This window comes from Prinia subflava, chromosome 1 (genome assembly GCF_021018805.1).
Source record: "Prinia subflava isolate CZ2003 ecotype Zambia chromosome 1, Cam_Psub_1.2, whole genome shotgun sequence".
NCBI classification, from domain to species: domain Eukaryota; kingdom Metazoa; phylum Chordata; class Aves; order Passeriformes; family Cisticolidae; genus Prinia; species Prinia subflava.
Genome location: NC_086247.1, coordinates 91,436,504 through 91,458,468, shown reverse-complemented (window position 1 = coordinate 91,458,468; position 21,965 = coordinate 91,436,504). Strand labels below are relative to the sequence as shown.

General features: G+C 41.6%; 1 protein-coding gene across 8 annotated transcripts in view; it reads right to left on the bottom strand.

Annotated features, from left to right (window-relative positions):
* Window positions 1-3,093: 3,093 nt before the first annotated feature.
* The window catches only part of RNF144B (ring finger protein 144B), a 90,103-nt gene continuing 71,231 nt past the window's right edge, over window positions 3,094-21,965 (bottom strand). For all 8 annotated transcript variants that reach the window (XM_063403366.1, XM_063403394.1, XM_063403402.1 and 5 more), the window contains 5 exons: window positions 17,937-17,997; window positions 13,061-13,265; window positions 11,769-11,913; window positions 9,941-10,030; window positions 3,094-9,743 (listed from right to left, as the gene is read on the bottom strand). In XM_063403366.1, the coding sequence (XP_063259436.1) occupies window positions 9,603-9,743; window positions 9,941-10,030; window positions 11,769-11,913; window positions 13,061-13,265; window positions 17,937-17,997 (642 nt within the window). In that variant the 3' untranslated portion in view covers window positions 3,094-9,602. The remainder of the gene's footprint in view (window positions 9,744-9,940; window positions 10,031-11,768; window positions 11,914-13,060; window positions 13,266-17,936; window positions 17,998-21,965) is intronic.

Below are 21,965 nucleotides of genomic sequence, written 5' to 3'. Positions count from 1 at the left end.
GTCAGCATCAGGAAGGATTTTTCATTTCTTTGCTACATGACACTACTAAGGAAAAAGACATGGAGTGCTCTTGCTCAGTCTTAACCCTTCTGCAGATGCTTTTTATAGCCCCATTTTGAGAAATCAGAGATCCTGCTGTTTTCCCCTTTTGGATAAAACACAAGCACTTCTTCAGACAGGTGTGGACACAAGACTTGTTTAAAAGCTCCAACACGGTTATTCCAGCATCCCTGCTGAATTTTAACGTGCACCTATTGCTAGCTGCACTGTTGCTAGCACAGCTAGAGCTCAGATTAGGGGAAGGAATGATAGAAAAGACTTTGTTTTTTTTTATTTTGAGTATCACAGTACAGATTTGAAGCCTTGAGTTTGTCTGCTGGCCCCCTGTGAGACTCAGCATGGCAATGGCTGCAGACATGCCTCACTGCAGAGGTGTTAACAAGGTGTTCTCTGGGCTGAGAAGCTCAGCATGAGGTGTCCCATGCAAGAAGTAACCCATGGCACCAAGTGGAAAGTGTTTCTCTGAGAAGTAGGATTTTGTGGGTGGTATGGGATGTTGGGTTGGTTTTATTTTTATTTATTTTTGTTGCGGATTGCTTTGGGTTTTTCGAATTTTTGTGGTTTTTAATTATGTGATGTGGAATTGCCTGCCTGTGGAATTCCATTTTATGGAACTGGTATACTCTGGTTCACCCCTGGAAAATGTATGGTTTGTCCCAAGTCTGTACCCTCCCTGCAGTATCCTGTATCTGTAACCTCATTGGCTGGGGAATGTTACCGCGCCCACCTTAAACCTCTGTGTTAAGGGTGCAATCCGAGAGGGCTCCTCCTCTTTTGCCCTGGTGGTCCTCGGGGACTGCTCCCTCCCCATCCCTCTCCCCTTCCCCCTCTCCCCTTCCCTTCCCCCTCTCCCACAGGACCATGATCCCTGCCTGGAGTGAGACTTTGAATAAACCCTCATCTCATCAGCACCTCAGCAGCCGTCTGAGTCTCTTTGCCTGCCAGCACGGAAACACCCACGACGCTAGGACCCGGGGGACTCCTGGGGGACCCTCCCTGGGATCCCCCCCAAAATTTAAATTACAACAATGTGATATCCGTGGAAAGCTCTGTAGAAAGACAAGCCTTTTCATTCTAATTTTCCATGTTTTCTGGTTTCCAGAAGCTAAGACTGGAACAGCTGTAGAACTTGATAGAGAAAGGAGATGCCAAGCAGGCACCAGCATCAAAGGACATTGGGAAAGGCTTTTGCAAGGGCAATCCTTCTGAGAGCTCTGTAAGCAGAGCAAGGATTCCCAGGAGAAGTCACGGGCCCCACAGGGAAATGTGACAGAATGATGATGGGGTGGGCGGCCCCACCCACAGGATCACCCCAGAGCAAGAATGGGAGACCAGGAAAGGTGTTTTAAGAGGCTGATATGGGTCATATTTGTCAAACTGAAAGAATGGATCACACTGTGGGTAGTGTAGAAGTGGGTGTGGGTGAGTGGATGGATGTGCACACACAGAGGTTAAGGAGGTAAATGACATCTTATGTAATCTCAAAAAACATGGATAGTTTAAAACTGAGGGATTTGGTTACAAATAACTCTGAAATAAAAGGCTCTTAAAGGAAACTAGACCTCATGACAAGTGCAGGAGCTGGGAGGGGGAAATTGCACCTTGAAGGTGGGACCAAATCAAATTTGAATCCATTGACTTTTTATGTTCCAGAACTGGCCAGGAGATGTTTGGGTTGCTTAGACTGGTCTGATTTGGAAATTTAAATACTGAAAATTCAGAAATGTGTATCTTTTTCTTGGAAATATTTGTTGGTGTTTTTTTCAAAGTTGCCAGGTGAGGAGCTGGCAGTTCACTCGTCCACCAGGTGGGAAGCTGGGCAGTGTGCCCACCATTGGCAGCTGGTAGGCTGGCAGGGTACCAGGCACACTGGCTGCCAGCAGCTGGTGTCCATCACAAGTCTGACAGAACAGACACAATCCCATCAGAAAGACTGTTCCTCAGTGATCAGCAAGATCCTCTGAAGGAAAAGTGCTGTGCTGGAAACCTTCAGTCTGCTACAAGTCATCACCTTTGTTAATGTGTGAACTGGTAAGTTTGTCCTGCTTTGATGGACAAGACTAGAGCCTTGAACACCCACAAATTAAAAAATAGTAATAATTTTACTGTGTTTAAGTGGAATAATATCAGTGCTGAATTTACTCTAAGCAAACTAGTGGGAGAAAAAATGTACATTCATGACCATAATTTAAGCTCTAAGTGAAAATGGTGGTATTCTCCTCAACCTTCATCCTGAAAACATGTTCTCAGAGGCAAAACTTATAAGACCTTTCAGATAATGTATTGAGGTGAACAGCCCCACAGATGACATGCAGGGTTTCCAAGGATGTGTCACCCAGTTGGAAAATCCTACCTTCAGATGCTGAGTAATTGTAGCTAAGCTAGAAATATATAATGGTAAACATTGCCATCATGTGTGATGCTCAAAACCACAGCTGTGATTGTCTCTCATAAGCACTGCAGGATGTGGGTGTGTGAGGAAAGTTAGGAGCAGGGATGTCTGAAACTGCACGGTGGGAGGTAGCATTCCACCAGGTCCTTCGGAAACTTGGAGCAGGAGCCCCGTTGTTCTGCACGGACAGGCAGGGCTGAGGGAGCAAGTGAAGAGAAAGGGGGTTCTGAAGGAGCAGACTTTGCTTTGTGCAGCCTGTCACACATCCCACATCCACTGCCTGGGGTAGCTCCAGCTCCTCCAGGTGCTCCTGGTAGCTCCCAAGCCACAGTCTCCACCAGACTTTCCCACGGAGCAGATCTTAAGTAATCCTGCATCCCACCCACAGAGAGCAAATGCCACTGCTGCCTGCACGCCACTGCAGCAGCTTCCAGGGCTAATCCAGAGCCTGCCCCACACTCTTTAAAAGGATTTTAATGTCAATTATTCTTGAGAAAGTAAGAGTCATGACTCTCAATCTCTTTTACCTTCTTTTATCCTCAAAATTTCCATTAAGCACATCTGATGTATTCAAATTCTTTCCATAAATTTTCTATGTTATATTTTTAAAGGCAGATGAAGATTACAACAAAATGAGACAATGTCTTTACACTAATTTTTTAATGTTGCACATATTGCATTTTATAACATCAGAAGAAAAAAAAAAAACCAAAGTAAACCTTAAAGAGAGAAAATAAATACCATTTTAATGGATATATGCAGAGAGAGTGCAAAAAACTGCATCTGTAAAACATTTAAATGCTGAATCATACCACACACAAAAAAAATTACAAAAGCACTTATTTCTTTATATATGTCAGCTTTCTTCTTATAAACACAAAAATATTTTAACAAATCTTACAAAGATCAAACCCTTTTGCCCTTCACCGGAAGAAAAGTGGTGAAGAAAGTGTATTACCTGGAGGAGAAGAAAAAACCCAAAAAACCAGATAAACAGAATGTAAAATCTGCGAGGGGCAGGACAGGGGTCGGTGGCTGCTGCTGGTTCACACCACACGCACAAACACTGTCAGACTTGGACACTTCCATCTACACACATTTAAAACACGGGCTTTATTCAGAAATGAGCAATGCTGGGGCAGTTAAAAGAGCTCTTACACATTGACCCTTGGTGCCTATGATGCCAATACCAGCCTACAGAATAGTTATGCTCCTCTTCATTCCCAAGCCTTGCTCATTAGAGAAAAGTAAATGATCAGACTGGCTGAGCTCCAAATAGCTCATGTGAACTGAAGCTTCTGTGACACTGAACCAGGCCAGCAGCAGGAGACTTGGAAAATGAACAGATTTGCTCTGAGTTCTGGGGAGTTTTGGACGTGGGTGGGTAACTATGGAAAGGGCAAGCTTGAGATAAGACCCCTGATAACCATCTGGGATACAGTTGAACATGGTGAGACGGCCCAGCACAACACGTGCCATAGAGGTGGTGGCACTTGGATGAATCATCTGGATGAATCCCTGCATAGGCCCTAGGAAGCCATAAAGCTCAGGCACCTTTTTGAAATTTAAGCAACTCACTGCACACATGCTGCAGCATTGCGCATTCAACCTGTCTGGGATCTTCTGGCACATGGCCACCAGAAGCTGCAGCTTCTGTCTGGACATCCAGAAGGCACAAGAAAATTACTGACATCCTTCATTTTCATCCAAGAAAAGAGCAAGTTTCTTGGGAAGAAGGGAGAAAATGAGGTTGTGTCCTCTAAAGAGCTGGTGGACCTTGTCAACCTTTTATATCTCAGATTAAAGTATCACCTTTTATGGCTCAGATTGTGATGGTCAATAAAATTCATTGCTAGGAAATTACCTTTCCTAACAGTAGAGATTTTCTCAATTCAAAGAATTAAGTTGAGGGATCATAAAAAGCCCTCTGATATAACTACCAAATAGTAGGAAACATTTACTGTGAACTGCACCAGATCACAGAAATTTACTTTGCCAGGCGCACCATGACCTTCTCTATGGGAAGCAGAAGAGAAAAACCTTTCAATATGAATGCAATTAAAATAAATCTATCATACGATAAAGGCAATGATACTTCATCCTTAGTATTTTATAATTATTAATTATAAATTATATTTGCATTGCATTAATTATAATAATAAATTATTAAATCACATTGGGTATGACAAACTTGAGGGTCGTGACACAAGACAGACCTTTGGGCTTCCTGTTCAGCAACACCATTCAGCTCTCACTTCATTACTTTACTAACTAGAGGACAAATGAAAATGAGACTGAAGTTCTCTAGAGTCTTAGCAATAAGTTAACCTTCCAGAAGACTGCAGAAGAACCAACTCTTGCTGTTCCAGGAAAGGTAAATTTTCACATCTTTATTTTCAGCCATGTAAATTATGATCTCATCCCACACAATCATGGGTGAGAGATGTCTGATAACTGTTTTATAACTAGCACACTCTGTTCAACTGCCTCAGCATATTTATAAGATTATCTTCCTGGGTAAGTATACCCTAGAAAGCCCCCAGAGAGTCTGAATCCCTAAATTATGAATCTATACAAGAAAGGTATTTTTGATTTATATAATAAAAATACATATACAGGATGTAGACTTAAATTTCTTTTCCCCAGCACATTTCCAAAGAAGTCTGTTTAACAGCAGAAGCATCTCTTCTGTGAAGCTCAAAAACTGTAGGGCTCCCTTATCTATGAGCTCTAACAAAGCACCCCTTATTTAGGTCTTGCAAGAGAACTTCTTAACTCAATAAGTTTGTCTAAACAAGCCAAGTCTGGAATTTTTATCTTGGGTCAGGTAACTCAGCATCAAATTTCTTTTTAAAACCTGGGAGAAAATGGTTGGAAGATTTTATCCTCATACAAAGAAATCTACTACCTTTGCTCTAAGAATCTTTGGCCTGAAATACAGGATGAAAAATAAGATCATAAAAGGAATTAGTTTAAGAAAGAATGACTGGGAGAAGGAGATTACAGTGCAAAACCGATTTCAATTTTTTAAAGCAGCAGGCACTACAGCACAACCACCCATTGTGGTACCAAAAAATGGAGCAGCCAAAAATTGATTTTATTGTCCCATTGTGGAAATGCAGTTGTATCTTTCCACCTGTATTTATTTCTTCATGCAAATATGGAGGCAATATCCAGCTTCTCTTAGTTCATTCAAGTAAAATTTGTGTACATATCAAACTTATCTTTGGACTTCATGCTGTGTTACTGGACAGACAACAAGACTTAGCATTCAGCATCATTAAAGCACTGAGAAACATTCATTATTGTTACCCCTCGTGCCCTTCTTTGGGGGAAGCAACCCCATTCACCAAAAATAAACCATCACTTACTGAAGGGCAGCACTGAACACCCACTATAGTTCTGGAATAAATACTGCAGAGATGCACTTACACTGTAGCATGACAAATATTTTATTAAGAGATGGATTTGGGAGCAGGTATCATCATCCTCATTTTAATTCAAGGACATGGAATCCTGAATAGGATCTTCAGCTGTATTTGACACAGACCTAGTGACTGATGGGAAATGATGTGAAATGTAGCCAAGGAGATTTGTGGCCAGATGCAGCACAAATCCGTATTTCTAACACTGGTCTCTTAAGTTTAGGGGCTGACTTGTAAACACCTAGAGCCCAATTTTCATAAGGTCTCAATGCTCCTGGTTCAGAAGGAATGGAGTACTTTCCACTTCTGTTCTCCAAGAGAGACGTCTGTGAATGCTCTCAACGTGACATTAAAGGCCTAAAACCACCAAGGTGTCTCTCAGTGGTTAAAGGCCCAAGAACAAACTGGTGCTGAGTCCAGGGTGGGCAATGTGCTCCTGTGTTACCTGCACTGCCACAGCCCTGAGCTCTCCCCTGGCTGCTGGCCCCACACCAGCCACCTGCCACAGGGGCAAGAAGAGAGACGGGAAGAGCAGCGAAGCCTGGTAGCAATGTGCACTACTGCATCACACAGATGGAGCTCAGGAGGGTGGATTTACACACACCTTTATTAAGAAGAGTCAGATGTAGTCAGAGTCCTTTTTTTTTTTTTTTTTTTTGTTCTCCCTAATTATTACTAGCATTATTTGTCATGCTTTCAATAAATCTTTTATAAAGTGACTTTAATGCTTCTTATAAAGTGAAAAAAAAAAACACCAAAGCAACACAAAAGCAAAAGCCAACACTGTAAAAAGATTTCTGCCAAAATGTTTCTCTGGAAACTCTGTGAGCATAGCCAGTTGCTGCAAAATAGCTGCCTTCTGGAAAACAAAGTAACAGGGCTTTCCTGCTCCAGCACTTCAGCACAGGTACTGCTCCACCTGGCCAGGCTAGGGTCTACTTAAAGCACATACTCAAGTATTCCCATGCAATAAAAAGCCAGGATACCTGGGGCACTGGACACAGCCTTTTAAAGAAAATTGTTGTTGTAAAGCTTTAAGTTTAAGCTCTGAAGATGTCTAGAACTTCTTTCTTGGTCCATTTTTTGCACCTACACAGCCAAAGGAAGGGGTCCCTGTAGCTCATGCTCTCCTTATCCAGCTTTTGTGTAAAGACCTCCAGCAAAATCCTGGACTACCAATCCCCATCTAGATTTCTTAGATGCCTGGACTGGCACAGAGACTGCCAGGCTGTGTTAACTCCTGCATGGTTAATTTATACCAGTTTTGGTACACCCACCAGGCACCTAAACTGCTGCAAGACAGGTGCCTTCCACTGCATTTTTTTAACAGAGGGAAGAATGTTTTTTTCATTAACACAACAGTATTAATGAAAAAAAAAGATCTGACACCTTCATTCCAATAGGCATTTTAGCAAAAACAGGCCAACAGAAAGAGGGAGAGGACAAGGAAAGAAACCAGACTAGCAAAGGATGCACCAGTTATTGGTAAGATCAGAAAACATGAAAAATCCTCACATTTTAACATGCAAAGGATATTGGTACATTGCAATGCTGGTTATGCTTCAAGAGACTGTACAGAGCTCCTACATCTTTGTCCTTGAGGCTTTAACAATAAAGTAAGACTTGCAACTTCAAGTTCATAAATAAAATGGAAATGACAGTAGTGCCATAAAAACGTAGGTAGAAAAATAGTGCAAAGCCAAGGGCTGGACACTTTAATCTGTCACAAGTACCCCAAAGCACTACCATTAGTGCTCTTCAAGAAAACACATACAGAAAACATTCTTTATTTATTATAAATGGCAGTTGCCTGCATTGCACTCTGTATTTAGAATGTACTGTCTACCGTTCTGCTTCCCTTCAAAGCTGAGGATGAAGAATAAATACAGCCTTTCACACTGGCGAGCACTACCTGCCCTCCAGCCACGACTGGTAGCAAAGTCAGACAGTATTTATAAAAGAAATCAATTAAAAAGTAAAACAGACAGTATTATTAAAGGCCTCTGTTCTTGCTAGTCTGCTCAACAGACTACACTTTCTCAAAAGAACACCTGCCACTTTTGTTACAGTAACCAGAGAGGGAAGTTAAACAGAAAAAAGGTCACATTTACAGCTGCCAAGAAGGCAAAGTTCCTGAGGCTCGGCCAAACACCACACAGTCACCCTGGCAGCACTCTCCGGGTGACCCGCGCTGCGCGCTCGGAGACAGCCGGGCGGAGCGCGAGCCCGGCACCGCGCGCGGGCCGAGCATCTCCTTCAAACCTCGCAGCCCAGGCGGAAAGGGGTTTGGAATTACAGCCAAGCACACGGTGCAAACCTGTACCTGTTCCCACAGATACAGAATGCACACACGGGAGTCCACAACAAAAGCGCCACCAGCCCCGGTTTTGAGGAGCACCATCCATTAAGGAAATAAACTCCAGGGAGGAGAGTCTGATCCCAGCTACTCCTGACTGAGCCTGGAGTAATTCCAGCTCTTCAGTGAGCTTTCAGTGAACTTATACAGGTGTAACCGATACCAGGGTCTGAACTGGTTTGGTGGTGAGGCACCAAATTAAAATGAAGCACTTATTAAATGACAGCCTTCCAGATTCAGAGTAACTAAAAATTATCAGCAACAGAGTTTGTTAACCTTGAGCAGGACGAAAGAAATACCCACCAAAGGACAGAGCTCACATTTACACAGCATTTCTCAAGTATTCACTTCAGCAGGTCCATAAGGTTTTGAAGGAAGGCTTGGCTTAGCCTGGTTTCAATAACTTTTTAACAGAGTTCTTGCTGCCAACCCATGTAAACTGTTGAAAAAAATCTACTGACTGCCTATATGTACTTGGTATATCTGTGCCCATGCCATCCCTCTGTACGCATGCAACCAGGATCCCAATGCTCTGCACTAAATGGGAACTGTATCACAGCCTTTCTTACAATATTACCTTCACCATGAGTTTGCTACACCCATGGTACTGACAAAAGGCATGCCCAATGCTAGGGAAATAGGCATACTCCTAATATTTCATGCTAGATATGCCATGTTTGATGTGGAAAAAAAAAAAAGCAGCTTTCTCAAGGTAGTCCAGTCTCTCAAAAGAGAGCCCTATCTTAAGAACAGTTTGTTGTTTTTTTACTTCTGTAGTTGAGATAAATGGTAAAAATCAAATGCATTTCAATGCTGAAAGAAATGCCATGGCAGCCAATTGACGGGAAATTACCAAACATATTTTCTGAATGGTTTGTTACATTTAACTGGACACAAGCTAGCAGACAGAAGAACCTAGTCAGGCTTTTCCCTCTCCCTCTTTTACAAAAGACCCAAAACTTTCTGAGAAATCTGAGTGTCACCACGAACCAACAGCAAGCACAACAGTAATGACTGGATCTGCAAAGACAGAGTAATGCAGCAGGATCAAGTCACGTGCAGCTGATGGAAAATGGGAATGTTCTATCAGTCTTGAATGGTAGACCATATTTATGGTATAAAGTACTGAATGGTGTCCTGTTTTCCTCTTCAGGAAGCAAAAACCTACACTATATGTACTGCGCAATAATCTAGACTTTTCCCCCACTAGGACTTGTTAGTGATAGAGTAACCTGTCGAGAATAGGCACTTATCCTAAAAATTGGCAAAAAAAAGGGAGCATTATTTGGTAGGTATGGCACCAAAACACAACCCTTGTGCTTTCTCACATACATATGTAGTACAGATGGAGACTCAAAAAGACACAGTTTTAGGTTGTCGGCAGGCTGTGCTTTTTCTTTTTGTTCCGGCAAGATTTGCAAATGCAACAGATGATGCATGGAGATGCCACAAGCAGCAAGGGGGAGGTCACCAATGCTATGATACCTAGTCCAACGAGGATCCCCACAACCTGGAAGACAGGGTGGTGAAAAATACATATTTAGATAGCATGGAAAATAAAATATGCATGTGCATGCATAAACATAGCATAGGTCACCAAAAAAAGGATGAAAATATGAAAATAATAATCTTGGTTCTTCTCTGAAGGATAAAATCTCTCTGCTTCATGCACGCATGAAAGCTGTGCCCAGCTGGCTAGGAACACACCTGTGTTCTGTTCCACATCACTGAAGCCCTTGAGTGGCCCAGCTTGTTTCTGCAAGGGCCTCTGTCGTAATGTCGTAAGAAAATATCATTCTGAAAAAGAAAAGGAGAAGCTGTAAGAGCAGGTTACAGAACTGCAGGGAGAGGTTCAAGACCAGAGTGAAAACACAACCTTCCTGGCACTGCTTTGAAAATGCCAGCTGCCAGCAAACAAGTTCACCTGTCTTCTAAATAATTATCTAGAGCAACCTCTCGCAGTTTCAGAAACTGGCATATGTTTGACACCTGAGCTATCATACAGCATCTTTCCTCTGCCACTTTTAAAAAGCATGAGCACATGAGTTTCACCCATTGCACAAGTACCTGGTCTATAATTTGGTGATGATAAAGGGGACTGAAAACAACAGGCATTTCTGAAAACTAGCAATGTGAGGGATCATCTTCCTGAAGTATTCTACCTTCTGCTCTCCTGATGTATCTACTTTACAGTAATTTTCTTCTTAGACTTAACAGGAAAATATAAAAAATACAAAAATCCTGTTTAATTTCTCTTCTACCATTAATACTTATTAAACTACCAATTCTTTTCTTCAGAAGGTGACTCATGCCCTGCCTTACCCTCCCTAAACCACTGTGCTGTAACCTGATGCTTCTTCCCCTTTCACTTTTCAGTTCTGCTCTCTGGCTTTGCAGGTATTACCTTCATCTACGCCTCGAGCTCCTGTAACCCCCACACATTTAGAAAAACTACATTTGAATCACACAGCTACAGTTTCTTTCTCTCTTTCTCCCTTTGAACAGACAAAAACTCCATAAGGGCTTGTCTGTGGAGCCTGCAAGAATGTGACACTCTTCTGGTTCAGCACAGTGTTAAGCAATCACCGTGTACTGCATGTACTCTGAGGCAAGCCCTAAGAGTCATGTTGAAAAAGCACATTCACCCACACAGAAAGGGGACATAACACTAAGGGAAACCTGTTTAGCGTGCTAAGTAAAGGATGAAGATTAAGGAAGTCTCATTGTTTGCTAGCTGTGGAGTACAAAAAAGAAGACAAGAAAAGCCACGCAGCACATAACATTTTATTTCAAGTGCTGGTAAAGTCCCTTTCACACTCCCACAGTTGTTACTGATGACTGTGCCAAAAGGGCAAGCTGCCATATATATAAGTGCATTACTTCCAGAACTCTTATGCTGCTAGGATACTTGAAGTCCACACAAGTTGAGACTGGTCTGCAACCTTTGAGAAATCATCAGCAACATGCACTTCACAATCCACGTTCATGATCCAACATTTTTACCCTCAAGCCTAATAACCAATCTTTCCCTTCAGCAAACATGGCACTAGAGATGGACAAGTACAGGAGACCTACTCCTCCCTAGCAGGGAGCCCTTAACTCACCACACCATGGACCAACCCCCTTCATCCAGTAGAATACCATTTTTTAGACAGGCTGTTTTTTACTGGTGAAACAGGGGGAAGACATTTATTTCCCTCAGTCTCAACCAAACTGTTTTCAGGTACTGAAAGAGGGAATCTGAGCAAGGTTCTGCTGGAACAAACCTCCAGAAAGCATTGTGTTAGTCCCATTTCCCTCAAAAAACTAATGTGGGACCCATAGACATGGCTACAGCCCTTTATGGAAGAAACAAAAACTATATTGATATAAATAAAAGCACTGGGTGAAAGAAGAGAAAGAAACTGAGTCAGATGCTGAACGGAGGCAAGAAATTTGATAGGACAGCTACAAACTAACAAAGAGCTTGCACAGGGCCTCAGACTAACCCTAACCCCATTTTTCTTTAACTTGGTGTTTTTTCTCCAGCACTTACATCCAAGTTCTGTAAACAATACCAGCAAAACGTGTGCTTGCAGTTCTTGCACATCATCTGAGCACAGCCCTCGTTTCGCTCAATATAAATTCGACAGACTGGGCACTGCTTAATTGGTGACTCTGTCTCCGCTCCAATAAGGGATCTGGAACAGTAAGGAAACATTAAAGTGAGATGTGAACATAACTGTTGGTATTCAGGTCCACTGCCTGATGTGTATTGTGCTTATGTTTCAGAGCATCTAATGTTGTTGTCCTAATGCACTCAACATGTGAAGCTTCTTATATTCAGTACAATACATTGAAGCACACTCACTACTAGGTGTAAGACTATTAACATCACATAAAAGTGAAAATCCCTTGCCTTGTTCCTTTGTGCTGTATAAAACCAACACCCACTACATCCACAATTAATCACCTACAGCATTAAAACTTATGACTTTGTTACAGAGACCTCGCACAATTCATTTAACAGGACTTGGTTATGCAACTCAGAGCACTGTCCTTGTCTGAATAAAATAGGCTTTCAGTCCACCACAGCCAGAGATCACACCCAGAGAAGAAAAATCATAGCAAGAGCTTTTTGGCAATTCCTAGTCAATAGAGTCTCTAGCAAGCAGAATACTCTAGGTTTTAAGTCTTTCATTTATTGAAAAAAAAAAGATAGACAACTTTGAAAGCATGACTCAACATAACCTGATTCTGAAAACAAAGATGGATAGCCAAAGACAACATAATTTAAACACAGAAGTCTCTCTTCTGTAGATTAATGACTTTTACAACCTGATCTGTAGGTTGTCTGCACTTAAGGAAAATGAGCATAAATCAGGCTTCTCACACCAAGTGAAATTTACTCTCTGTGTAGGAGTTAAGGTTTTTCTATGCAGAGATTCTATAAATATTCAGCAGGGGTGATTTCTTAATCACGGCATAGGCAAAATTTAGGTCCTGCAATATTGGTATATTGGATTTTTTGTATGGGCACAGGTCATAATTCTAGCGTGTGAACAAAGCCTTTAGGCAGATTTAAAGTCCTGGAGGCCTTCACCTTTCAGAAGAGTCAGTTGCAATCCAAGCTTGACAAGTACACAAATAATATTAAGTATTAAAAAATAAAATCGATCATTTAAAGCAATATTTAGACTGGGATTGCACTGAGGAAACACCAGGAGAGATGGACAGTCTCTGAGCTGAAGCTGTGGACCCAAAGGAAGTTGCTCCATGAACCCGACGTGAGGCCCTGTGATGAAAAGCGCCGAAAGACTGCATGGCCACTATGGATTCCCATCTTACCCCTGCTCGGCTGGTACCAGAGTAGTTTGGTTTTCCTGGCACAGGTGCTGCCTGTGCCACGGCTCCTTGCAAGAGGAGCAGAAGGTCAGGTGGCAGGCGGGGCACTCCACTGGCACCGGTGCTCCCGACTCGCTCGCTGCGATGTGGCACACTGTCTGGCAGTCGGCTGTGGGGCACCATGTTCTCTGGGGGTCCAAGTGGACCTCTGAAATGCAACAGAGAAAGAAATGAAACTCTTTATACAGTCCCCTTCCTGTTCCAGTGACATGTGTCTAGGTATACAACACCCTGCACAAGAGCCAAATTCTGTGGGAGCCAAAGTGCTCCACACCCATGCCCATGGGCATTTGGGCCTTTTCTTTAGTCAGGTCTGTATTTGTGCTCTGCTAAGCAGTTGCACTGAAAGCATTGCAGCAATAAAAATACACTATACAGAATCTGTTCCTTGCCTTTTTGTAGGGAGGTTCAAAATATGAACCTAATTGCTGCTTGCTGAGAAGCACATGTCTTTTGTAACACTAGGCCACTCCATGTCTTTCACATGTGCAAGCCATGCAGTAACTTCCATATAACCAGCAGAAGGACTGTAATCAAATTAATATCAAGTCACTTTCCATGCCTTATTTACTCTCCTCTATCTATAAAATGCAGTTACTATTCACTCTATCATATCATTACTATTTGTCTGGTATCAGATTATTACAGGAGCCAAGATTCAGGGTACACACACTGAGTTACAGTCATTACCACATGGCAGAGAATGATAGATGTTGATCCTCTCTCACTTCCCAATCTTTATTCAAGGTATTTGCAACAAAAACCCAGCTGGGACACATTCGCTGTTGCTCATTTGCTACTCAATTCCATGAGATGCAGCTGAACACTCACACCCTGCAGAACCTCCCCAGAAAAGGGCTGTCATGCCTGCAGGAGCTACCTTGTCCCTCCTCCTTCCCTGGGAGCTCTCTGGTACCACCACTGAAAATAAATTGATGGAGGGGATATCTCCAAAGTCAGGGGAAATCCGGACTCTGAGATGGCAAAAGCCATTACAAGATACCTCCAGCAGATAAAATTAGTTGTACCACCTGAAACAAAAAGCTGCACAAGGACCTCGTATGTACATTGTCTGGCAAATTTTGGCACATATGGACGTTCACTTTCTCTGGCAGCAGGACACACAGGTACATAGTGCTCTGACTTCAGAGCTCTAATTTCTGAGTGTCCGAGTGCTCCAACAGACGTAGAGAATTTCTATATCCATGCAAAGGTTGTCACCTACAATTTGGGTGGTGACTGCAAAACACCTGTACCATCTACCTTCAGCCACTTCATGGATCTACTTGCATTCTTCTCTCTTATTGTCTTGTACATGCTTTCTTTGCCTCCCAAAACAAACAGACATTTTGCTTTCTACTGAATAAAAGCAACAACAAATTAGTTCTCAGCTTCATTTGTAGGGACAAGAGAGCCATGGCTAAACAAGTAACTTTTCATATTTACATACTTTTAAAAGGTAATGTCCTGACTGAGAAATCTTTATTTCTCTAGATTCCTTTGGTGTCTCTCAAAAGAAACCCTGAACTGGGTAAGACTATGGCCTAGTACTTGCTATTGCATTTAATCCTTCACATCATAGGTTCTGCATGTTTTCTGTTGAAAATTCAGCTTTAGAAACCTAAATTCTCCTATCCTGTTTTTGGGCAAAAGACAGAATGTCTGGTTTTGACATCATTGGGAGGTGGGGATTTGGGTTGTAAACCTGTCTTTTACAAATTTGTTGCAGCAAGATGTAATGCATGACATGAAACTCCCTCCTCTCCCACTTCCTCCATTTTACAAAGAACCTACAGATGGTGTTTTGCAATCAATGCTGTCTCATACTGTTTGGTTTACCATGGAGTAAAAGCGAAACCAGAAAAAAACTAAAAAGGCACAGCCAAAAAAGGGAAAGAGGCTATCATCCTGCTCTGGCAAGTTGCTCCATCTCTTGGTAAGGGCCATTTCTCTCCCGAGCCTTTCCCCTGCTTCCCTGCAGCCAGTTCAGCCACAACTCCCTCCACTCTCAGGAGGAAAGCCTTCCCGAACAGTGCCAGTTTCAGGCAGAGATCTGGCCAGTTTTCACAAAACATGCAAGCAAGCAGGTGAGATGTGGGTGGCAGACAGGGGGAATGCAGCACCCTGAAGAAGATAATTTTTGGCTCAGAAGAGGTACTCACTGAAAGGATAAGACTATGTATTTCACAAAAATCTCCATTTAAAATGGACTACTTTTGAGTCAGGCATAAAATGGAGATTCTCTTAATCTACCACTCAGCCTACTGAATAATTGTCACAGAAACAAACATAATGAATGTGCCCTAACCACTTACCATTCCTCTATTTCTTTACTTCCTTTGACTACATCAACCCCATTTTAAACAGACGTAGAGCAATTCCTGTTTCTTCTAATAAATACACTTCACAGAAGCTCTGTGCCTTGGCCCTCTCTGGATGCAGAGAAGTTACAGATGTGCAAAGAAGTCTTGTTTTTAAAAACACATTTGCATTCTAAGAACACAAAACCCACAAGAGAATATCATATTGTCAGTGCATCTATTATTAAATTTAAGAATTGTCTATAGTACACCATTCTATACCAATTACTTCTCACTATGTTTTCACACAGTATTATTGGCCCATTTAAAAAACAAAGCAATGAAATTGAGATGAATTATACTCTATTAACATAGCTAGCAGAGATGGAGGATGGGGGAAACAGCTGTTAGATGTGTAAGTCCTTCTTGGGGTGCTCCAAATTTTCCTCAAAATTCATCTCACAATGGAAAATGTCTGGAAGGGCTATACCAAACACTTGAAGATAGGGAAGGAGTCTCTGGACAGATTCTGGGTCAGAATTTGTCCCGCACAGATGTCATCAGTGAGGTTTATTGCTAGTTTCAGAAAAGGAGTGTGGGAGCAGGGCAGGCAGGCCTTGCCAGGTAAGGCTCAGGTCTGAGAATGGAGCTCCAGGACAGCAGAAGTTTAATAAACCAAGTCCCACTGACGAGTGCAGAAAGGTCACCCTTGGGGACAGCACTAAATCCAGGACAGGCAAAGGTCTTGGCTAGGTCTGGGATTTGTGCTGGGTGTCCAGGTCAGAGCTTTAGCTAGCAGGAATCGTTGTTCCCAGACATCAGTAAGCCAGATTTATTGCTGGGGCCAAAAGGCAAGGCAAAAGGGCTATGTCTAAGTCTGCTGCTTGGACACCAGTTTTATCATAAAGGAGCATGGACTGATCTTAGAATCCTAAAGAAGAGAGATAGCAGAGGTGGAAGAAGATGTGTCAGACTTAAGTAGGAGAGAAAAGAAAAGGAGGATTTAGAAAACCAAGTTTCAGGCTTCTTTGTGTGGGAGGCGATATAAAAAGAAAAAAAAAAGATGTAACAGTGAGTTGGACAAAAGATCACGAGTTCAGCTTTGGCTAGTCATAGAGGAGGAGATACAAGGAAACCAATACTTTTAGAGTCTTCATTTAAAAAAGGTTTTATATAAAACAGATTAATATATTGCAAGAAAGTCTCTTTTTCTTAACCCTTTAATATGGTGATTTAACAAGCTCTGATTTCCATTGTCTGGGACTGTAGACAAGCCACTGATTAGCTTATGAACTGGAGAGATTTTGTAAGGAATTAAGAATGAACAAGAAGGTGGTAAAACAGGAGAAAGAAATAAAAATAAAAGTGAGGTTTGGGATTTTTTTCCTTTTTTTTTTACCTGAGTGCCTGAAAATCATAGCTACAATCTGCACTTACGCATAAACTCTAGGGTATATTTGAGTATTTTGCAGTTTTTGTACTTTGTGGTCATTCACAAGGACTCATGTCAGATGACATTCTGCACAAAACCTACATATCCTTCTACCCAACCAACTTTTCAAGTGCATTACTTTGCCTAATTTTTATAGAGCTCTGCACTGTCTTACACAATCCACTGCATCTAAGCAGGCATGCAGAGCAAGAATATAAATACAGTCTTTCAAGGAAATTTTGAGTACAGGCAGAGTGGGGCAGTGTCTCAGACACACCACTCTGCACATTACCATGCACAGAGTTCTTTGAAAAACACTGCACCTTCCACCTGAAACTTTCAAGCTGGTGACAGTCTTTAAAACCAGGAATGGAATCTCAACCTTCTGACTAGCAAGCTTCTTCTTCAGCCTTGGAAGGAACCATCTCTTGATGCAGAAAGGTGACCTCTGGGCATAGGAAAGCTTGGCCTCAGTGAGACCTTCAGTTTCAAACTTCTTTACAAAGTAGGCCTTCCTCAGGAAGGAGGGGACCTACTATTCCTTGGGAAGAAACACTCTACTAGATAAACACATATGAGGCTTCTACATAAGCAAAGCTATTTTGCAGGGATGCTTAAAAAATTCTCATTGCATTTCAGAATAAGTGTCCCCCAGAAGCTCTGAAGATCCCTATGGATGTGTAAAAGGACTGTATGCTCTGGCCTGCACCAGCCTCTAGCACCTTGACAAGTTCTACCAGTACAACCACCTCAAGGACCCAAGATGAACATGCCATTGGAACAACAATGGACCCCAGGCACATAATCTGAGAGTGTTGCCCACAAGCTTGAGTAAAAGTCTGATAATTCATTAAGATGCTGCTTTTTTGATTCTGCAAAACAGAGAATTTTGAATTTGTCTGTGGAGCACAGTCAGACCTAGTGACTGCTCTTAAACAGTCAAAGCAACATTAATATTAAACATTTCAAAGCAAAGATATCCTCTCGGTCTCTTCCTTAACTCACTCAACAGCTCTGTCTCTGCCATATATAACAGTGCTGCCTCCACTGACAAAAGAGAAGGTAATAGAAACAAAAAGGTTCACACCTCGTTCAAACTTCAGCCTCTTGTATAAGTCAAACTGTTCAACAGGAACCAAACAGGCAATCTGAAATGAGAAATACAGAAAATAAGCATTAGAAATACAGACTTTAAAAAGTTAATAAGCACTATGCTCTACATGCCTGCTTTCCTGAGCTGGCTGTCAAATTCAGCTTTTTGTTCCTGCTTGCTTTCTGTACCACGCTCCTCCATACCCTGACTTCTCCAAAACTTAAAAAAGTAGTACTTAACCTCTCCTATTTCAGCCACACAACCCAGTAATTCAACCCATGTCTTTCTTACCATGCACATGAAAAACCTTCTCTGTGGATTCCGTATTTACTTCAGGCTTCCCAGTTTTATTTCATGTTAGTTTAGTGTAACAGAGGGTGACATGTTGCCAGCCCTGGAGACTGCAGCACGCTGCTCATGCACAAGAATACAGGTAAAATGAATGGTTCTTCATGCATGTCTCCCAGTGTTAATGGCAGGGATCACTTAGCTCTCAGGAACTGAAAGCCAGTCTGGTTTCCATTTTTTATTCATTTCATGGGGTTTGGGCCAAGACAGCTAATGCCACTGCTGTTGGAATCTGCCTTAGACATGGAGCAGCCTACTGGGAACCTGAGTGAAGTCAACAAATGTAGCTGGCATAGACAAACAGGCTTTGCTGATACATTTTATACATTACCATAATTAAACTAGCAGCCTAAAAGGCTAAACACTCTAATCTCCAATTAACAGTCTACGTAAGAAGACCAAGTGCCCTATTTAAAACCAATAAGCAAACCTGCATACAGGGTATGGAGGTGTTTAAAAGAAACTTCCACTTCAGGAGCCACACGTTTGTTAGATTCAGAATGTGGGATCATTCTCTTTATCTGATCCATTTCTAATATTGTAGCAGCACTGGAAATATTTTTCTCTTTTACTGAAAATAAACCTAGATTAATATAAGACCTGGGACCTGATAATTTGAAGCATTGTGAGACAGTGTAGAACTGACAGCTTCAAAGTGACAGGCTTTCAAATCTCACATCCAGTATCCAACCATATTCCTTCAGATTATTGTAAAGGGCAAAATTTGCCCTAAGTGAGGTGGACACTGGCCCTTGCTGTCCTCCTCGGTTGTGGGGTATAGCGCTCATGAGAAGAAATATAATGACAAAAATCCAATATAAATTCAATATCATGCTGTGAATATATTTTCTTTCACAGGTGGAAAAAAGAAAATAAATTTGTATTATAAAATACAAAATTGCTTTATTAATATCTCAAATCAATTGGACTTGATTGCATACAACTGTATTTTGTAGCAGATGTTTGGATCATTTATTTAACCTAAGCCAGAGTAATACAAAAATGAATCCAAATTATGTCAAGATTTAATAATTTAAAGATCCATATGGCTGTAATTAATTAATATTTAAGATTAATATGACTGTAAGCCACAGAGATTTTTCTGGGAAACTCTTCACCTCTTCATCAGAAGTCAGCTGAAACACTCTTGTAAAACACAAAAAAACTAAATCAAATTGGCAAAAAGAGTGAAGTTTAGCAATTTCAGCAATGACACATCCTTTCAGTTTTGCCCACTCCTCCCCAGGGCAGCTTCGCATATAAATAGTTTGGAAAATGAAAAGAGTCATCTGCATTTCTCTAGCTGGGTGAGCACTGGCAGCTACTTTAAATTTTCCTTCATTACAACTAAATTAAAACAGTGAGTCTCAATGCTGTAAGAGCCACTTGAGTGAATTGTTTAGTTGGCCAGGGTCCCTCTGTACTTGCTTTCACATTTAACAAATAGTTTTTTCAAGAGCAGTTCTATTGAGTCTGGAATTTCCCATGTATTAAAAATCAGCCTTTTTGATTACAGTGGGAGTGGAGTTACGCATCTTAACACAGATTTCCACAGGAAGCAGAGGCAGGGCTGAAAGCTTCCCATTCTCCTGGGGAAAACTTGAGTTTGCCATGCCAGCTTTTCCCCCTGGCTTCACTCAGCTCCACTCTTTTTCCTGCGTATCCTCTCACAGCTCAGCTTCCCCACAGGCTTCTGGGACACATGGGCCAGCCTGGGAGGTGCTGAGCCAAATCCTCTCACAGATTTAGTATCTTTAGGCATGAGGAAAACAATGTATGAATTCCTGCTGCCTGAATTCAGTGCCACGTGAAAGCTGTATGTGCAAACTTAATTAAAAAAAAACCAAACAAATATGAATATTGGGTCCCCATTAAAAAAAACGCAAATCCTTTCCTCAGTGAACTTTTAATCTCATTTATACCTAATCAAGAAGGACAGTCATAAGTACAATAAGGGGATTAGGTGTTTATCTCCTCCTACTTGGCATCAGTTTAATGTTCCCTTCCAGACAATTTTTCAAGCCCCACCTGGGTGTCTGTCCCTCCCAAACAGCTCCTCTCTTGCACAACCACTCATGTCTCTGGGCTGGTCAGGGCATGGAAATCTGGGGCAGCAGCAAACCAGCAACCCAGCAGATGACAAAGAGCCAAAAGAGAAAGTCCATGAGCATATTAGAAAGCAGGCTTTTCTTATTCTAGGCTACGAAATTGTTCAATGTAGGAAGAAATGTTAGAGGACAGGTTTGGGGTACTTTTTTTTTTTTTTTTTAATACTGGGGGTTTTAATAAAAAAAATACAGGCAAGAACTCTCCTCTCCTGAAAATATCTCGATTTGAGACTTATCGGACTGTTAGGAGTTGAAATAAGTTTTCTCATTTTCCATACCCTGTAAACAATATGTGCAGTTAAAATACTCTTGCTATACAGCACAAGAAAACACAAGAGCTATTTCTAAGAACAGAAGCATTCACCTGAAGTAAAAATATTTATGGACAAAAGCAAAATTTTGAAGGCTTACTACCACAAATGGCTCCAGCTGGACCCCTGTCCAGCATCCAAAAAGATCATGTCATCAAATGTATCACAATAACCGGGTCCCTGCTACTACATGAGACAAAAGATCAAAGAAAGGAAATTGAAAGGGTTCAAAATATTTTGGTTCAGTTTATACCAGGCGAAACTTTTCCAAGCAGTGCAGTAACCAGGATCCAAGGAAGGAAAACTCCGCTGTTTTTAAACACTGGCTACCACAGTGGAAAGGGAAAATCACTGCTCCACCTATTCTCCGGCTTTCAAGGGAGATGCAAGGAGGCAATCAAGCAAATTGAATAGATCTTACTTCCTTTCACACCCATATGAATCAAACCTTGATAATGCCAAGGGAGGGAAGTTTAGCAGGACAAAAGCTTCTCCCTTCTCATTTTAGCAGACAGGCAGCAAGGGCAGATCCTGCATTGGCAGCAGAAGCTAGCAAAGGGTGGCATTGCCCACTTCTGCCAAAGCCCCACTCACAGACCTCTGTCTCGTTTTGCAAGGAGTGTAAAATGGTTTCAACAGGGGCTCTGGTTTGCTTTTGAAAGGGGTATGGGAGCTCAATCTCTTTATTGCTAGAAATTACACCCACAACTTTCTTCGTCAAGCTACCTTGCTCACTAGAGTCATAAGGAAATACTAAATTATTCATGTTCTTCATTAAAGAGCTCTTCTCTTATTTAGTGACAAAGAAAAACAAAATTAAGGCTCTCTCACTTGCTCCCCTAGGTTTTATTTAAAAGCAAGTAAATAAGAACAAAATTTTTTATTTTGACCCTGATAAAGATAGGTCAGCCTGCAACATTTTCTCACGTTCCTTCTCATTTTACCATTTCAATCTCCTCTGCAGGAAAACCTAAACCAATTTTGAAATTAAAAATAAAACTGATATTTTAAACTGAGCCCCAGTGGGATTTTGTGTTTGGCTATGTGTGGAATATAATGCAATTAAGAATTCTAAGATCTGGGTTACTGTCCTATTTCAGCATCACTTTGCAAAGTGCTGACAACCCTCTGTCAGGTTAGCACTGGTGTGGATCACGGATTTACACAGACAGAGGGCCAATGAGCAGAATCTGCATTGCACGCAAAGGGGTAATTCTTGACAAACTTGAGAGCCCAAATCAGTACCTCCTTTAGTA